The sequence below is a fragment of the Portunus trituberculatus genome, chromosome 38 (genome assembly GCF_017591435.1).
Source record: "Portunus trituberculatus isolate SZX2019 chromosome 38, ASM1759143v1, whole genome shotgun sequence".
NCBI lineage: Eukaryota > Metazoa > Arthropoda > Malacostraca > Decapoda > Portunidae > Portunus > Portunus trituberculatus.
In genome coordinates, this window is record NC_059292.1 from 3522841 (window position 1) to 3542825 (window position 19985).

The 19985-nt window shown below is 40.8% G+C and overlaps 1 protein-coding gene across 4 annotated transcripts; it reads left to right on the top strand.

Annotated features, from left to right (window-relative positions):
- Positions 1–2877: 2877 nt before the first annotated feature.
- Positions 2878–19094, top strand: LOC123514749 (phenoloxidase-activating factor 3-like). Of its 4 annotated transcripts, none has more exons than XM_045272852.1 (10): positions 2878–3020; positions 8166–8293; positions 8696–8947; positions 9576–9649; positions 14346–14379; positions 14862–14955; positions 15360–15467; positions 16247–16395; positions 16911–17083; positions 17620–19094. In XM_045272852.1, exons 1-10 carry the CDS (start codon positions 2893–2895, stop codon positions 17794–17796), a joined length of 1317 nt encoding a protein of 438 aa, XP_045128787.1. In that variant the 5' UTR covers positions 2878–2892; the 3' UTR covers positions 17797–19094. The 4 variants fall into 4 exon arrangements, with proteins under 4 accessions (XP_045128787.1, XP_045128790.1, XP_045128788.1 ...); XM_045272855.1 differs by lacking the exon at positions 2878–3020 and adding an exon at positions 7532–7684; XM_045272853.1 differs by lacking the exon at positions 2878–3020 and adding an exon at positions 7603–7688.
- Positions 19095–19985: the final 891 nt, after the last annotated feature.

Genomic DNA, 19985 nt, shown 5'->3' on the forward strand with positions numbered 1-19985 from the left:
AGACATGTAAACAAAATTAAACCAAATGCGCATTAGTAAATCATTAGTGATAAAGCCATTTCTATCTGTTTTCACATTGGTTATTATTATTATTATTATTATTATTATTATTATTATTATTATTATTATTATTATTATTATTATTATTATTATTATTATTATTATTATTATTATTATTATTGTTATTATTATCACCATCATCATCATCATTATCATCATCATTACTATTATTTCTTCATTATCATTATCATTATCATCATCACTATCATCATCATCATCATCATCATCATTTTAGGTGCGCTCATCGTCGTCACTGTCGTCATTGTTCTTGTTGCTCTTGCCGCTGTTATTGTTGATGTTGTTGTTGTTGTTGTTGTTGTTGTTGTTGTTGTTGTTGTTGTTGTTGTTTATATTGTTATAGCAAAAGTTATAGTGGTAATAGAAACAGTAGATTATTCTTTTTGATGCTGATGCTGATGCCTCCTCCTCTATCCCGCCCTTACTCCAAAACACACACACACACACACACACACACACACACACACACACACACACACACACACTGAAAATACTGGGAATCCCTATGAATGCCGAGAAAATAGGTGAGGTGAGGGAGATGGAGAAGGAGAGGCTAGGAAGATGACGGGGTCGGGGAAGGCCGGGACTAAATGAGACAAGATCAAGTGGATGGAGGAGAGCGAAAGGTTTAGCAACTTTACTGAGTTGTTGCTCTCAGTGAATATGGACACAGATTCTAAGGAAGACTGGGATGGATTGATAGACTGTAATAGGCTCGCCTTGCTCTTTCACCACGACTATGTTCCAAGGCCAGAGTGTTTGTTCTGTTAGTAATATAAAAAATCTACTTAAATTGGCACCAAAATTATGAAAAAGCGAAATTCGAAGCTCGTTTAACTTCAATCAGAGACTATAAAGTAGTGTAAGTGTTTCAGAATCAAGGTCCATACTTCAATATTGTCGCCGCAACATCTTAGATTATTCGTTGCTGTTGCGATGTAGATCAGATCCTTAGCGTATCATTCTCAATAAACGAGCAGAAGTAATGAGCTCAAGTTTGATAAAGAAAAAAAGAGAGATAATCACATACTGGTTCATAAATAAATGGTTTAATAATTGAAATAGATAAAGTAGTCAGGCCGTCTGTACCGAGTGACTAGAAAATTTAAAAATCTATATAGTTCAGATTGATTTGTGATAAGAGATCTCTACTGACATGAAGGGAATGAGATACTTTTAGATACACGATGGAAGTCTTCCGGTGATGTTCGTGACAATGATAATGGGGGATAAGAGAAAATTAATAACACAAAGAGATGCAATGATACAGAGAGATAGGTGTCTTGTGTAGCACTGTATGGGTGTATGAGGTGTCAACGTAATATGGATACACAACTACGTACGTAACTTGTATAGAAATGTGTGGATGTGTGTCAGGTACCGTCCATGCATTACCGTCTACCACTATTGTATTGCACATAAATAAGAAAGAGTATATTGAAATGAGAGATTATTACAAACTTTAAAAATGCTTTTAACCTCTTCAGTACTGGAGCGCATTTTCATCACAAATTGTTGGTGTCATTAGACGATTTTATTTACATTACGAAGGGTTTATGGAGCTCAGAAGATTAATGGCCAGAGTCTTCATTATTTCAATCCTCACTTAAATTTCTGAAGCTGTATAAAATCGCCAAATGGAAAGCAGAATGAATATGAAAACGCGTCATGGTACTGAAGGGGTTAAAAGATTATGACGTGGTAAATTTTTATGAAGAGTGAAAACATCTAATATCCTTTGAAGTGATGCTGTAATTTGTTTTTCCTGTTGCCACCTACAGTACCTCTGGTGGTGGAGCTGTGTAATTATTTGTTCCTTCACTTGTTCGTGGTGGTGATGTCAGAATCTTGGCCATGAGCGGTAACAGAAACATTTGCTACAGTGACGGCCTTGAATCGGAACACTTCATATGTCAGTCAGTCAATACTTTGCTCTGAGTGTCTAGTCAGTCTAGTGGCTGCAATTTTTCCTCCTCCCCTGCATACCTGTACACTCGGCCTTGGTGACTACTCTGTCCAAGGGCGTGGCGCCAAGATAGCCACACATCCCCCTCCTCGCCTCCAAGTGTTGCGTATTGAACCAAACGCTCAAGTAGAGGTATGCTGAATTTTCTTCTCCTTTTCCCTCTGGTTATTCCTTTCATCATCTTTTCCTTCTCCTTTTTTCCTCCTCCTCGAAGATCCGTTTTATCTCTCTCTCTCTCTCTCTCTCTCTCTCTCTCTCTCTCTCTCTCTCTCTCTCTCTCTCTCTCTCTCTCTCTCTCTCTCTCTCTCTCTCTCTCTCTCTCTCTCTCTCTCTCTCTCTCTCTTTCTCTCTCTCTCTCTCTCCAGACGTCCCTCGGAACGAGCTCAGAGCTCATTATTTCTCTCTCTCTCTCTCTCTCTCTCTCTCTCTCTCTCTCTCTCTCTCTCTCTCTCTCTCTCTCTCTCTCTCTCTCTCTCTCTCTCTCTCTCTCTCTCTCGTGCGTGCTTACGTGTGTGTGTGTGTGTGTGTGTGTGTGTGTGTGTGTGTGTGTGTGTGTGTGTAATAATAATAATGATAATAATAATAATAATAATAATACTAATATATGGTTTATTCGAATTGTAGTACATACATACTGAAAATATACATGTGAGAGGGGATGGCGGGGAGGCTTAAGATTAGTGTGTGAGTGTATGTGTGTGTGTGTGTGTGTGTGTGTGTGTGTGTGTGTGTGTGTGAAAATCGTTGATGAGATTACCGTTGGGAGACAGCTAAGCGTGGCGGACAGTTTGCTGAAGAACAGTGAGGCCATTGCTTTGAGTGATACGCCACACGGCCCTTTGCCATGGATGGAACAATGCATTGTGGAGCAGAGTGGAGCAGTATTACCTGCCCTCTCCACCATTCTCAGCGGCAGCAGTGTTGATTTGCAGTGCATTGTGACCAGCACACACTTGATGCTTCCACTCGTCTTTCAGTGAGTGTCTGTGATTTCTGTCTTCAAGATTATACCCAAAAGTTTTTGTTAACGTTAACCCTTTCAGTAATGGGACACATTTTTGCTTTGAGATTTGTGTATGATTAGACCATTTCATTGACATTAGCGAGGGTCTACTGAGCTCAGAAGATTAATGGCTGGAGTCTTCACTACTCTAATCCCCACATTAGTTTCTGAAGCTGTATGAAATCACCGAATAGTAAGCAGAATGAATATGAAAACACGTCATGGTACTGAAGGGGTTAAGGTTCTATCTGTGCGTCATGTCTCGAAGAATGTCTTTCCTCTTTAAGTGAGTTTCCCGTTACTTCACGTTTTCTTTTTAACTCATAAGTGGGAGAAAACATCAATTCGTCATAGACTCTTGAATTTGAGAGTATTCTTGATACTACACCCACAAAATCGCGCAAACACATACACACGGTACGTCCTGTTATACCTATCAATATCTGTTATTGTGCGGAAGTGGAATGTAGAAATCGTATGTGTTTAGCCTGATACTACTGCTGATATAAGCTGAGCATGCCGGGACGAATATGTGCAGCGGTAGCCAACACAACTGATTTAGCAGATGCTGAGAATCACGGATTGAAGTGTTGGCTAAGCATCCATCAGGCGTGCTCTTCCTCGCATGATTAGGTGCCGGAACGCTTGTGTGAGAGACAGATTGATGATTTTCCTGACTCTCACCAATTTATGTCTATATGTTATGCTTTATAGATCATGAACTACATATACAGTACACTGCCCTTATGCATAGATATAAGCATCAAAGAGATTATGGACTGTGTAGTGTGTGATATTCCTATGACTGTTCCCCACGACATGAGAGAGAGAGAGAGAGAGAGAGAGAGAGAGATGGAAGAGACAGATATAGATACGGATAAATATAATATGCAAATGAAACACACACACACACACACACACACACACACACACACACACACACACACACACACACACACGAACACACCATGTGAATTTTAACTACTCAGAAAGACGCATTGCTGATTGACTTTTATCCTTCCCCAACTGCGTCGTCAGCAGGATTTCCATTTGGGTTTCCCGTTGGCGCCACCCAAAAATATCATCATAATAAACCCAAAGTACTTGCAAGACCTCACACACACACACACACACACACACACACATACACACACACACACACACACACACACACACACACACACACACACACACAGTAAGAATTCCTTCAGTAGTGTTTATTGCTGAAGGAGAAGGTTGACGCATATTTGCTTTCTCAGTGTTAGCCTTGATAGTTGGTGAAGAATGGTTGATGGTTCTTTTGTCTTGCTCGCCGGCACACTGGATGTAGGACTGGCCGGGTGTGTGCACTTCTTAATGGGTGATTCCCTGGTTGAGTGGCTGGCTGGCTGACTGGTTAATCGGTCTTCCGGATTGACCAGTGTTCTATTCGTTTGGATGTCTGGATGGCTGCACGGATTGGTGGTTAGTTCTTTGGTCTAATGGATGATTCTATGGCTGGTTAACTGGATGACTGGTGCTTGGTTGACTAGAGTGCTGGTCTTTGGATGGCTGGATGTCTGACTGGGTGACCGTCGGACTGAACTATATATTGTATGGTTTATTGGACAGATAAACAAATAGATACACAGATAAATGAATACTGATAGATAAATAAATAGATGGACTTCTGTATTCATCCACTACTTCCAACCCTCATTTGACCTTCACGCTTCACTCCTTTCTCTGAACAGATCGTGCAGTATGCATGGCGTGCTGCATGGCAACCCTTCTGACTACTAACACCTCGATACCAGCCTCTACTTGCTACCGCAGCCCCCACAGCGCCCTCTTCTCCTTTTCCCGGCTGAATCCATGCTTAATTCTCACATCAGGTTGTGTTGCGCTGGCAAAACTCCAATGGGGTTTTTCCTGCTATGCCTACAATGAGAGTTTTGGTGATGTGTGTGTGTGTGTGTGTGTGTGTGTGTGTGTGTGTGTGTGGTTCTCCATGGTCGCTTACTGGTCACCCAGCCAGCCTACCCCATTACGGAGCGAGCTCAGAGCTCATAGACCGATCTTCGGGAAGGACTGAGATCACAAAACACTCCACACACCGGGACAGCGAGGCCACAACCCCTCGAGTTACATCCCTTACCTATTTACTGCTAGATGAACAGGGGCTACACATAAAAGGCTTGCCCATTTGCCTCGTGTGCATGTGCGTTTGTGTGTGTGTGTGTGTGTGTGTGTGTGTGTGTGTGTGTGTGTTTATGTGTGTGTTTATGTGTGTTTGTGTAAGAGAAATAGAGACAGGAGTGGGGGAAGGCATACGTATCTGGGGAGTTAAGAAATATAACCATTCATTTTAATCATCTCAATATCAGGAACTCATGAGATCAGAAATATGTCACGTATAGCTTCACTTTTCTCGTTCCTGCTTTCCTTTGTTTCAGTCCACTTACTATTTTCTTCCATCATCTTGCATCATCTTTTTCAACGTCTCCTTACAATTTTGTACTCCTCTCATGATCACACTTATCTCTCTCTGTCCTCATCCGCTTCCTTCTCTCGTCCCCCCGCCAGTTCTTTCCTACCTCGCGACCTAATCAAAGCTCGTCTCCCCATCGCACCAGCAGTAGTCACTTTGGGTTTCCACATACTCGTACTCCTGTTCTGCATATTGATTGTTTGTTACTTGTAAAAGGTTTAGTTTGTTTCTTATAGCCCGATTCCTCTCTAAGTTAGCAAGGCATGGGAAGGCCTATGTCTACCAATGCTGCAGAATATCCTTGCTACGTCTACTTGTGTTCTCAGGGGACTTTCCTGCACCTTGTTGCACAATAGTATTCGTGTTTATTTTATCAATTTATTTATTAATTTCAATTTGCAAATTTAATTTATCTATTTGAACATTTTGTTTCTTCACTGATCCTCTTCTGTAACTGATGCAAAGACGTGCACGTGGCAAGCTGTTTACAGTTAAATGAGTCTAACACGAAGAATCAAGATTTTGCTTAGCACTGTTTAATTTGGAAACAATCAGGGAATGGAAAATCTGGAGATGGTAAACAAACTGAAGTTGTTAGAAATGCCTATCAAATCCAAGAGAGTTAACCTCCAAGGACAGCGCTGCCCTGTCTTGCCCTGTGCTGCACAGCGGCTGGCACCAGGAGGGATTTCTGCAGAGAGCATGTACTGTAGAGCGTTGTGGTGCCTTTGAATTTTGCTGCATTAATGGTGGAACTCACTGGTAACTGATACAGACACCTCAGATTGTTAGCATGGTGTTAATAGGATGAGGATTATATAAGTTTATGAATATTAATGACACATGATAGAGAGATGTTTGACTGTACAGGAACTGCCACGTATAGGCCTGATGGCCTCTTGTAGCTTCCCTTACTCTTTTCATACTCTCATGCAACAGTGGATGGGAGCACTGACGACGGAGCAGTATCAGGCATCAAGAAAATATTCGGATAAACTTTGGGAGGAGAGTAAGACTAAGTGCGGTGAGTGATCTGAATGGGAAAGCAGAGGAAATCCCAGAGGTGAAGGAATTGATGTATGCAGCGTGTTAATGGTAAGCAGAAGAAAACTGCCGGTATCAGCAGGGAATGTGCAGGAGGGAAGGTTGCCAGAAGGAAAGACTCGGCAGTGGGAGTGATATGGGTCCGGAAATACAGGCGTTGAGGGGCGACGGACGAAATGCCCTGATGGGGTGAAACCGGGCAAAACTGGTATAAGAGAAGCAGCAGTACCAGCACCAACAGCAGCAGTAACAACACCAGCAGCAGCAACTCACCAGTCTTATGCCATGACCGGAACATTTAGACTTGTGTGCGAAAAATGATGGAAAGAATGATTTAGGAAGAGAAACGTACGTAGAGGTATAAACAGCAACAACACCACCACCACCACCACCAAAACAACAACAACAACAACAACATGAGAGGAAGAAGAAGAAGGAGAAGATAATACGAAGAGACGAACAAGAAGAAGAATAAATCAGAAGCAAAAATAATATAGAAGGAAGAAGAGGAAGAGGAGGAGGAAAAGGAGGATGGAGTAAGAGGAGAAGGAAATAAAGGACAAAGAGGAGGAGGAATAGGCAGTAGAAAGAGAACATGAATCAAGAGAAAACACAATAAGGAGGAAAACAGGACTGAGGTGATCGAAAGGAAGAGGATGTGTGCTCTCAAGGTCTTGAAGGACATAAGAAGAGGTGTGTGTGTGTACCTTTCCTTGTTTCTCGTCACCTGTGGGAGGGATCTTGTGGATGCTGACAGATTGCACTTCTTGTGTTTATCTTCGCTAGATCTGCTTTATCTGTGCCTTCCTTCCTTCCTTCCTTCCTTCCTTCCTTCCTTCCTTTTCTCTCTCTCTCTCTCTCTCTCTCTCTCTCTCTCTCTCTCTCTCTCTCTCTCTCTCTCTCTCTCTCTCTCTCTCTCTCTCTCTCACCAGTCTTTTTTCTACTCCGATCACGTGCTTGCTCGAGTCTCCACACACACACACACACACACACACACACACACACACACACACACACACACACACACACACACACACACACACACACGGCCATGGGATGCGACAGCTGAGGAATCAGTCGCTCTTTGGATCCCATTGTGAAGAGAAGGACAGCAGCAGTAGTGGTGTGTATGTGTGTGTGTGTGTGTCTACCAGTTAAGATGCAGTTGTGGTAGGAGAGTAAAATAGGAATGTTTAGTTATTTTTTTTCCGATCTGCATAAGCTGTGGTGGTAGTGGCTGTAGTTGCAGTGAAGATTACATTGATAGTGCAGTGTGTTGATGGTAAGGTCTGACCAGGACATGATGCTAGATGAAGAGGGAAGCAGAAAAAAGCCAGTTGAATGAAATTTATGAGAATCAATAGACAGTTGTTAACCCCTCCAGTACACATTCTGAAGCTATATAAAATCACAATATAGTAAGTAGAATGAATATGGAAACGCGTCATGGTGCTCAAGGGATTAACACTACAAACACTTCATCTTCTCTCATTCAGACTGGAGACAGACACATGAGCCACAGACAACATTGCTACTCCATTTCGTCTGCATCATACTGCTCCTCTTTATTGCTCTGTGACAATGAGTTCCTTTATCTTTTTCAGGTCCACTTCTTTTTCCTGGTTCAAGGCATCCGGCAGTCCGGCTCTGGTCAACATGGGTCCTCGCGAGGTGGTGCAAGTGATGGGTGTCTTGGTGGTCATCGCCCTCACGCCCGCTACATCCACAGATAGTGAGTGAGGCCAAAAGAGTGGCGCTCTGTTTAGTCTGGTGCACTGTGGCGGACAAGGATACAGTTGCCCTAGGTCATGTAGGGTCAGGATGAATCATGTGCTGCTGCCTACTTTGTTTTGAGGAATGGCTTATGTTCCTCCCGTCAGTACCTAGTGACACACACACACACACACACGCACCACACACACACACACACACACACACACACACACACACACACACACACACACACACACACACACACACACACACACACACACACACACACACACACACACACACACACACACACACACACACACACACACACAGTACAGTAGTCATGTTTACTGCTACTATCTCAGTTTTCTAGTCCTCTGCCTGTCACTCTCGTACTCTAACTCGTTGCTCTCCTTTCCAGTCATTTTTCCTGACGAAGTTTGCATTGACGGCGACCCGCGGTGTCCTGCGCTGGCTGTGGTGGGTTACTGTTCTTCAAATTCGGTGTACATGAGCAGAGTGTGTCGGCACTCTTGCAGCCTGTGCGTCACCGCTGAAGACTCCAAAGCCGGCTCCCAACCTTATGAAGACCGCGGCGAAGTGGTGCTTACTTCGACGCTCCCCCCAGAAATCACCACTAAGCCAAGACGGTCTATCGTTAATCCTGACTTCGGTATGTGTATTTGTGTGTGTATTTGTGTGTGTGTGTGTGTCATCGCTTACTTCAGCAGTCAGATTTGAATGGCTACCTACTCTTCAGGCACATAATTTCATACAGACCAACACTAATCTCTATGGCACCCTACTAATCATCCCTTCTTAATTATGTTTCTCAAATATTGACAGAGTGGACTTTGTCGGTGATATACGCACACACACACACACACACACACACACACACACACACACACACACACACACACACACACACACACACACACACACACACACACACACACACACACAGACATACACACAGACCGCTAGCTCTCTAAACATGTGAGAGGACTATATATTCAAAAACTTCTGTATCGCACCTCCACGACATTAAAAAAGCTCTAGTTAAAATGACACTTGTTTCAAAAAATACTTTTATAGTTCTAGTTGCAGATAGATTGGTTTTCTACACTTTGAACAGAAGAAACACTTTTTAATGTCACAACTAACCATTTCTGTGGCTTTTGCAAATAGTCATGGTAAGAGATCAAAGGGTTTCTGAATACCGGCCCTCGACATCTTATCGTTGACAATTCAAACCCTTTACTGACTGTCTGCTTTCACTCTCCTTCCCTTCTGCTCAGAGTGTGGCGGTCTCCCCTCTCCAGTCCTCACCAGGTCAAGGAGCCAAGGCGCCACTCAGGATCTGCAGCAAGAGGTGGGCACTCCTCCATATCCTCCTCCTCCTCCTCCTCCTCTTCCTTCTCCTTATTTTCCATCATCTTTATCCTTAAGTACATTTCCAATTCCACTACTTTCATTTCTTTCACCTTTGCTTTCTGCCACACTTTGTTGCTCATATTTTCACTTCCTCTCGTTTACTGTGTGTGTGTGTGTGTGTGTGTGTGTTTCACTGTTTGATCGGCTGCAGTCTCTGACGAGACAGCCAGACGTTACCCTACGGAACGAGCTCAGAGCTCATTATTTCCGATCTTCGGATAGGCCTGAGACCAGGCACACACCACACACCGGGACAACAAGGTCACAACTCCTCGATTCACTGCTAGGTGAACAGGGGCTACACGTGAAAGGAGACACACCCAAATATCTCCACCCGGCCGGGAATCGAACCCGGTCCTCTGGCTTGTGAAGCCAGCGCTCTAACCACTGAGCTACTGGGCCGTGTGTGTGTGTGTGTGTGTGTGTGTGTGTGTGTGTGTGTGTGTGTGTGTGTGTGTGTGTGTGTGTATTCACCTAGTTGTATTCACCTAGTTGTAATTTTACAGGGCCTGGGTATCATACTCGTGTGGCCCCGTCTCCATATCTACACACATCCAACTTTCCTTTAAAACTATGCACACTCCTCGCTGACACCACCTCCTCACTCAAACCATTCCACACCTCCACACATCTCTGTGGGAAACTATATTTCTTCACATCCTTCAAGCATATTCCCTTGGCTATCTTTTTACTATGCGATCTCGTAGTTCTATTTAAATTTTCCTCTCTCAACATCATTTGCTCATTATCCACTTCATCCAAACCGTTCAACAGTTTATAAACCTGTATTAAATCTCCTCTTTCTCTTCTTTGTTCCAAGGTAAGCAAATTCATTTCTTTTAATCTCTCCTCATAGGTCATTTCTGCCAATTCCGGAACCATTTTTGTTGCCATTCTCTGCAATCTCTCCAACTTCCTTATATGCTTCTTTTTATAAGGGGACCAAACCACTCCAGCATATTCCAATCTTGGTCTAATTACCGTACTAATTAATTTCTTCATCATATCTTTATCCATATAATGGAAGGCTAATCCAATATTTCTAATCAAATTATGTTTCTCCAAACATCTTGTCAATATGAGCCTCAAACTGCCCATGGTCTTGTATTATCACTCCCAAATCCTTTTCCTTTTCCACCTTTTTCAACACTACTCCTTCACCCATCTTATATGACCCTCTTGGCCGTCTTCCACTCTTCCCCATCTCCATCACATGACTTTTGCTCAGATTAAATTCCATCTCCCACCTCTTGCTCCACTCCCAAATCCTATCCAGATCTGCCTGTAAAATTTCACAATCTTCACTCTTCACACACCTACACAACTTCGCATCATCCGCAAACAAATTAATATAACTGTTTACATCCTCTGGCATATCATTAATATAGACAAGGAAAAGTATTGGTGCCAGCACTGAACCTTGTGGGACTCCACTCTCCACCACCAACCAGTCCGACTTTGCATCCCTTATTACCGTTCTCATCTCCCTCCATCTCAAGTAGTTTTCCATCCACTTTAACACTTTTCCTTCAGTCCTCCATAAATCTCTAATTTCCATAGCAGTCTCATGTGAGGTACCTTGTCAAAAGCTTTTTTAAATCCAAATATACACAGTCCATCCATCCTCTCTCTCTTGTATTTTGTCAACCACTCTTGAATAAAAGCTCAGTAGATTTGTTACACATGACCTCCCTTTCCTAAAGCCAAATTGATGATCCGATAATAACTTATGATCCTCCAGGAACCGTATCCAATATTTCTTTATCACCCTCTCACAAATCTTACCGACCACACTTGTTAGAGACACAGGTCTATAGTTAAGAGGCTCTTCCTTACTGCCTCCCTTATAAATGGGCACCACTTCAGCTCTTTTCCACTCTACTGGTACTTCCCCGGTTTCTAATGAGCACCTTATAATATCATATAATGGATCAATCAATTCTTCTCTACATTCCTTCAATAATTTTCCTGAAACTTCATCTGGTCCCATCGCTTTATCATCTTTAAGTTCCTCCAACATTTTATATAACTCCTTTTTAGGTATCTTAATGTCATCCATGTGCACATTTCCTTGTACATTCTGAGGCTTTACAAACATTGTTTCTTTAGTAAATACTTGTTGAAACCTATTATTTAGCAATTCCGCTATATTCTTAGGGTCATCTACTATCCCTTGCTCTCCTTTTAATCTTTCAATGGACTCTCTCTTTTAAGTTTACCATTTATGAACCTGTAAAACAATTTTGGATGTTCCTTACTCTTGTCTACAATATCTTTTTCAAATTTTCTTTCTTCCTCCCTCCTTACCCTCACATACTCATTTCTCGCCACTCTATAATTCTCCTTATTTAGTATATTCCTGCTCTTTTCCATCTTTTCCAAGCCACATCTCTCTTTCTTTAGCCTTAACACAAGTTGCATTAAACCAATCCTTTCTTCCTTCCTCTCTCGGTTTATACTTTGGTACAAATTTCATAACTCCTTTATAATATTTCATAAAAATCTCATATTTTTTTGCACTTCTCTGATTTGTAACATCTCCCAATCTAATGTTCTGAAATAATTTTTCAAATTTTCTGTGTCCATCTTTCTATAATTCAATCTACCACTCCTGTATGTCTCGTCTCTCCTTCGTTGTGTTCTTGCCATCTGCATTTCCATAACCACATGATCACTCTTCCCCAATGGACATTTATATTGTATATCCCCACATAGGTACACTTCTCGTGTTAACACCAAATCCAGTCTAGCCGGTTCATCATCTCCTCTATATCTAGTATTTTCCTTCACCCTCTCTTCCATCATATTTTCCATCATTTTCCATCATGCTTCCTCTCCAACACCACTTACTAGATTTTCCCAATCCACTTCTTTACAATTAAAATCTCCTACTAGTATCACCTTTCTTTTCCAGATAATACACTTTCCAAACTCTGTAAAGTATCCTTGATCATATTGTCGTATTCCTTAATGTCCAAGAATTTGTTTTAGGAGGTACATAGGTCACCATGATTATTAATTCTTTTCCATCACTTTTTAACCTTATGCTTATCACTTCTGCATTGTTCTTCCCATACCAAACCTTATCCACATTTATCTCCTTCTTCGTCATAATCATAACTCCTCCTCCACCTTTACCCTCTCTATCCTTTCTCCATATATTATATTTATTATCCAAATTTACCTTTGTTTTTTCATGTAATTTTGTCTCAGTCAAACACACTATATCAGGCTTCTCCACCATCATATAGTCTTGCAATTCCAATCTACTTGACAGTATCCCATCTATATTAGTATACATTACGGTGTGTGTGTGTGTGTGTGTGTGTGTGTGTGTGTGTGTGTGTGTGTGTGTGTGTGTGTGTGTGTGTGTGTGTGTGTGTGTGTGTGTGTGTGTGTGTGTGTATGTATGTATGTATGACAGCGTTTTTCAGGACAGAAGTGACAAAACATCATTTATTATATACTTTTTCTCTCATTTCCACTTAGCATTATACTGTCGAAATTTGAGACTACATTCAGATACTCTCCCTCTCTCTCTCTCTCTCTCTCTCTCTCTCTCTCTCTCTCTCTCTCTCTCTTATATCCGATTTCTGAGTGAAATTACCTATGATTTGAAAGTTTGTTCATATCACTTTTGCTCTCCCTCTCAAAACGTTCAGTATATTTCGCTCCCGTCCTCTTCCTCCTCCTTTCAGCCAGCGGGGATAACGGGAAGGTGCGAATGTAAGGGGCGGGTTAGAGGATGATGTGGGAAGTGAAGGAGAGGTGGGAGGGAGGGAGGGAGAGAGCGCCCATTAGCAAAAATTCGTGACGGTGTATAGGATGGGCTTTGTCAAGGTTACTGTAAGGCATGTTTCTCTCTCTCTCTCTCTCTCTCTCTCTCTCTCTCTCTCTCTCTCTCTCTCTCTCTCTGGAAGAAATATGAAAGATATGGTTGAGGAGAGAGAGAGAGAGAGAGAGAGAGAGAGAGAGAGAGAGAGAGAGAGAGAGAGAGAGAGAGAGAGAGAGAGAGAGAGAGAGAGAGAGATAGAGGAGATTGTATGAGGAGTGGTAGTACGAAGGAATGTAAAGAGAGGGAGTCTATAAATAGGTTTCTTCCAATGATATACACACACACACACACAGAGAGAGAGAGAGAGAGAGAGAGAGAGAGAGAGAGAGAGAGAGAGAGAAATATTTCTATCATAATTGTAACATTTTAAAGCTCTTCTATTACTGTCATTGTCATTATCATCATTCTTTTAACAATGAAAACAAATATAATAATAATGATAATAATAATAATAATAATAATAATAATAATAATGATAATAATAATATAAATAATAACATTTCTTTATCATAATACTAATAATCACTACCATTATTACTATCAGCAGTAGTAGTAGTAGAAGTAGTAGTAATATTAGTAAGAAAAATCTTGCACGAATGAACGGCAACATACAGGAGTGCGCACCAGCAGCAGCCAAGGTGATGTGTGATGAGGAAGAGCAGGAAACGTTTACTCATAGAGACAGGATAGCATGATTTATTTTCACCTCAAAAAAATAAATAAAGAAAATAAAATACGGAAAAAAAACAGTATCTAATTATATTCTAGATTTTTATTTCTTTCCTCTTTTGTCTTTCAGAACAGTGGCTTTGCATTCGAACCATCCAAAACAAGTAAGTGAGATAGAGAGGAAGATAGATTGATAGGTAGGCATGTAAATTTATAGATAGATAGATAGATAAAGAGATAGATTGATTGATAGTTAGTCCATAGATAGAAAGACAGGCTGATACATAGATAGATAGATGGATAGATAGATAGATAAATAAATAGATAGATAGAGAGACAAATAGATAGATAGATAGATGAACAGAGAGAGAGAGAGAGAGAGAGAGAGAGAGAGAGAGAGAGAGAGAGAGAGAGAGAAATGTTCGTTTTATCTATTGTATTCTGTTTATACATTCATTTTTTTCATTAATTTATTTATTCTTTATTTTATTCTATTAATTATCTATTCATTTACTTGTTTAACTTTTTACTTTTACCCCATTTAATATTATTTCATGTGTGTGTGTGTGTGTGTGTGTGTGTGTGTGTGTGTGTACGCGATCCCTCTTGTCATGTTCCCTGTCATGTTCCCTCCGCTGCGCTTCAGACGGGACACAGCCCATCGAACACAACAGCTGCGGGGCGTCTGTGATCAGTGACCGCTTCATCGTCACCTCCGCCTACTGTGTCATCAACAGAAAGTAAGCCACGAATAGCGACTGCTGCTCCGCCTCATGCACTCACACCTCTTCCTCTCCTCTCCTCCTTCTCATCCATCTTGTCTCTTGTCTCTGGCTTGTTTCTGTCTTCCCTTCTCTTTTTGCTACAACTATTTTACGGTGTATGCTTTCTTCTTTTTGTTGATCTTTTCCTGGTGTGTTTATTCACTATTTCTTGTGTTTGTTTCTATAGTTTTCTGCCTCACTTCGGTTCTGTTTCGTTTTTCCTTATTCACTGTGGTTCATTTTGTCTAATATTGTTTTTCCTTTTTCCTTTTATCAGATGAGTTACGTGCTCAGCTTTTCCTCATTTTTGTAACTTAACTAGTCTTGTTCCTTTCCTTGCCATTGCTAATTTTCACCGTGTTTCTCTTTCCTCCCTGCAGCATAACTATGGTGCGTCTGGGTGACATTGATCTCGCACGGGATAACGAAACTAACTCCAACCCATCTGACTACGGAGTTATCGACGTCATCCTGCCTCCTGAATTCACGTAAGTTGACGCTGAATTCCGGGAGGCGAGGCTGTTTGGTGGCAGTTCAGAAGTGTGTCTGTCATGAGCACAACAAACCGTAGAGTGATCTGGGAAGGAAAAGGTTTAATGTGAAAGACAGATGCAGGTTCACTAGTGCGGCGCCGTGAGTTAGTGAAATGTGAGAATAATTAAGGAAGAGGTTTGCTGTAAGAGGGAGTCAGTAGGTGGTGAAAAGGGGGTGCCTGTATTGTTTTTTTAGGTTTATTTAGGTTTAGGTTTATTAGGATACCGCCAAGAACTAGTGGTGCTGTCAGTGAATGGAACACCCAGCCTACCTTTGTATTTCCTCTCTTTCTGTTATTTGAGTTTATTATTTTTTTTTTTCCAGGAGGGAGGTTCGAAACACTTATTCTCTAATTTTTCATTATGCTTATGCCTTTCCCGTAAGGGCTCGTGTCTTAGTGGACTTTTTTTTTTTTTTTTGTATTCCCAAGCCAGTGTTCATCTTATATAAAAAAGCGCAGTGATGTTTTTCCATGCAGTGAGAAGGCAAACTTATTAGTATAACACAACTACATTGGGAATTTCACAAAGACACTCACGGCAGGACAGATTGTTGATAATTGATAGGTGTAAGAAAAGACGAGACCATTCTGTAATAGAGATTATAAATAGACGTATGTAAGGACTATTTATGCATGGACTGCCTTGCTACTCACTCCTCACCCCTTATACTCTCTCTCTCTCTCTCTCTCTCTCTCTCTCTCTCTCTCTCTCTCTCTCTCTCGCCAAGACAGTGAGGGCGTGCTGTACAACGACATCGCACTGCTCAAGACGGACCGCAAGATCGAGTTTAATGATGCTGTGTTCCCTTACTGTGTGTCTTCCTCCCCGCCCCCCGTAGGCACCGAGGTCATTGTGGCCGGGTTTGGCTTCATTAATGAGAGTAAGTTCACACACACACACACACACACACACACACACACACACACACACACACACACACACACACACACACACACACACAGCAGGTAAGTCCGTCTGGCTGCGTGGACAAATATGCATGTGGCACGTCCGTCCTTATTGGCACTGTGCTTGTCTCTTCACAGTTCTGGTTAAGTTACAGATTGGCTAATACACAGGTGTGTTCTGCGTGGCCTCAGCTGATTGGCTTTGTATTCATATAATGCTAAGAATTATGTTATGCTTTTTTTTTGCTTTGCCAACCTACTTTCGTTTATATTTTCATTCATCGGAAGTCTTCAAAGTATCAGATGAGTGCTGACTGGTAAGATAGTAGACCCGCAAGTGTGTCTTCATTTTTTCTTCTTGTCTTCGCATTGGCAGACCTTTCTTTCCTTTGTTTCTTCTACTTGTCTTCTGTCCTTACTTGATCCAACTCCCTTACCCTGCCTGTGTTTCGTTCCTTTCACTGACCGCCGTCGCCCTCCCCCTGGCCAGCACACAAGTCCACTCACTTGATGGAGGCAACGCTCGGGGTGCTGCCGTTGGCCGAGTGCGAGCAGAAATACTTGGATAAGGAGGGAGAGCGGCTGAAGAAGGCATATCCATCACTACTGCAGGAAAGATCAGGCCTCTTGTGTGCCGGGGACAAGAAAAGCGGCGTGTGCAGGGTGGGTGACTGAGTGTGCGTGAAGGGCCATATCGCCTCTGCCTCGCACTTTCTTGCTTTTGAAAGGCTCTACTATTAAGGAGTTACAAAGGTTTTCAAGGGTGTTATTATAGTTCTAGTGACTGATTTATAAGATTTCTACATTATCAGCAGAAGAAATTTCGATTAATCACTATGACCTATGGAAATAATATATATATATATATATATATATATATATATATATATATATATATATATATATATATATATATATATATATATATATATATATATAGAGAGAGAGAGAGAGAGAGAGAGAGAGAGAGAGAGAGAGAGAGAGAGAGAGAGAGAGAGAGAGAGAGAGAGAGAGAGAGAGAGAGAGAGAGAGAGAGAGAGAGAGAGAGAGAGAGAGAGAGAGAGAGAGAGAGAGAGAGAGAGAGAGAGAGAGAGAGAGAGAGAGAGAGAGAGAGAGAGAGAGAGAGAGAGAGAGATGCTTCCTTAATCTTTTTTCCAACACTCACTACCACTCCTCCTCTTCCTCCTCCTCCTTCTCAGGGTGACGAGGGCGGCCCACTCTTCCGGCAGAGAGAGGACGGCAGTCGGTACCTGGAGGGCCTCATCAGCTTCACGGGGAGTTTCTGCGGCGATGGCGTGCTGCCTGGGATCTTCACGGCGATTGCGGACTATGTGGACTTCATTGACGACGCCATCTACGGCACCGAGAATCCCTGAGGGCCTGAAGGGTGACGCATGTGTGTGTGTAAGTAAGTAAGTAAGTAAAGGTTTATTGCCCATTAGCATAAATACATTTGAGAAAGACATGTTTACAAACGAAAAGAAAAATGGCAGAGACTGTCAAGCCGAAGCTTCCCGACAGTCACATTTATGTACATAACTATGATTATTGTTTACACCAACACCAAATTGCAATATTTTAGGTAAATTGCCTAAAGAATCATTTAGGTAACTAGAATAGTAATAATAACATCCATATCTAATAATGACAAGAACAAAGCTTAGCAAATCACAACAAACATACTGCAAATTCAAAAACGATCACGAAAGGAAATTAACAGCGCATACAATATCACATTAGAAGATACATCTATAAAAATCTGTTTGTTATACATGGTAAAGGCAAAGAGGAAGGGAAAATCTTAGATAGAAATGTTTGTTTTGCATTTAAATGTTAAATTTAGAATATCATGTATTTTGGCAGTTATATAAGTATGTCTTCAAAGATTTTTTAAAAGTGGACAAGTTATCATTATAAAGAAGTGTTTTTATTTGAAAAGGTAATGAATTCCATATTTGTGGACCGGAGCATAATACACTATGTTTAAAAAGAGTCGTTCTGAATTGCGGGCACATGAGATTGACATTATTACCCCGAATATTGTATGATGTCTGTACCAATTTGAAAGGTTGAGCTCCGGAATATTGTGTAAAGTACTTATAAATACTTAACAATAGGAAATGTTTATGAATATTTGAAAAAGTAAGAAAATTGTGTTCATTATATATGTTGCGTGTTGATTCAAACCTATTCAAATGAAAAACACATCTAAATATTTTATTTTGAGCAATAGTTATTTTCTTAATGAAAGACTGCCAAGTACACGCCCAGATTGCTACGCAATAGGTGAGGTGGGGGTAACAGAGGGTGTAATAAATACTAGTGAGTGATTCAATTGTGAGACTATTACGAACTCTAAACAAAATACCACACATCCTTGATAATTTATTTGTAACAAAAGAAATCTGTTTATTCCAATTAATATTTTCATCTATATAGACACCCAAAAATTTTGTGAATTCTACTCTGTTCAATATGTTTCCTGCAATAGTAACAGGGGGAAACTCATGATGTACAGAGCGATTTTGGAACAGTATGTAATTTGTTTTGCAATATTTAAGCTCAAACTATTTATTTTAGTCCAATGATAAATTTTTCTTAATTCTGTAGCCAAATCTGTGTGAAGATTGTTAATATTTGAGTTGTTTAACAGTAAATTTGTATCATCAGCATATATAGTGTATTTGAATTTAGAACTAACATTGACAATATCATTTATATAAATGAGGAAAAGAGTTGGTCCTAATATAGAACCTTGCGGTACACCCTTGTTAATTGCCCTGAAGGAAGAATGTGTGAAATTGCAATATACAGATTGTAACCTATTGCTCAAGTAATTTTCAATTAGTTTTAGAGGGATACCTCTAACGCCATAGTGGTTCAGTTTGTTTAGCAGAATTTTGTGATTCAAAGTATCGAAAGCTTTGGATAAGTCCAAAAATACTCCTATTAAATATTGCTTTTCCTCTAGGAAGTGATACACATTAGAGGTGAACTGAAAAATAGCAGTTTCTGTGGAACGGCGTGCCCTAAACCCATGTTGATAGTCTGTGAGTAGATTATTATCTTCAAGATATTTAATAAGGCGTGCATTAATAACTTTTTCAAAGACTTTACTGAAGGCGGGAAGTATAGAGATTGGTCTGTAATTTTTCATATCTGATCTATTACCTGATTTGAGCAAAGGTATAACTTTGGCTTTTTTCAGTGCCTCAGGAAGACTCCTGTTCTTAATGTTTGATTCACTATGTGGGTCAATGGAATGATTATGTCACTTACTGTCCGTTTCATAACAAGTGGGGAAATTTCATCATATCCACAGGAGGATGTTTTAAATGCCTTAATACATTTTTCAATTTCTAAATTTGTGGCTGGATATAAAAACATCGAAAAATTTGGAGAACATTGTAAATTATCTAAAATTCACTACCAGTAGTTTCTGTTATTTGCCCTCCTGCTTGTAGAAAGTGTTCATTAAATTTATCTGGAATGTTAGAGCAAACTGGTTTGAGTTCTATTACTCTATTTGTACCATCTGCCGATCTACCAAGTATGTTGTTTATTG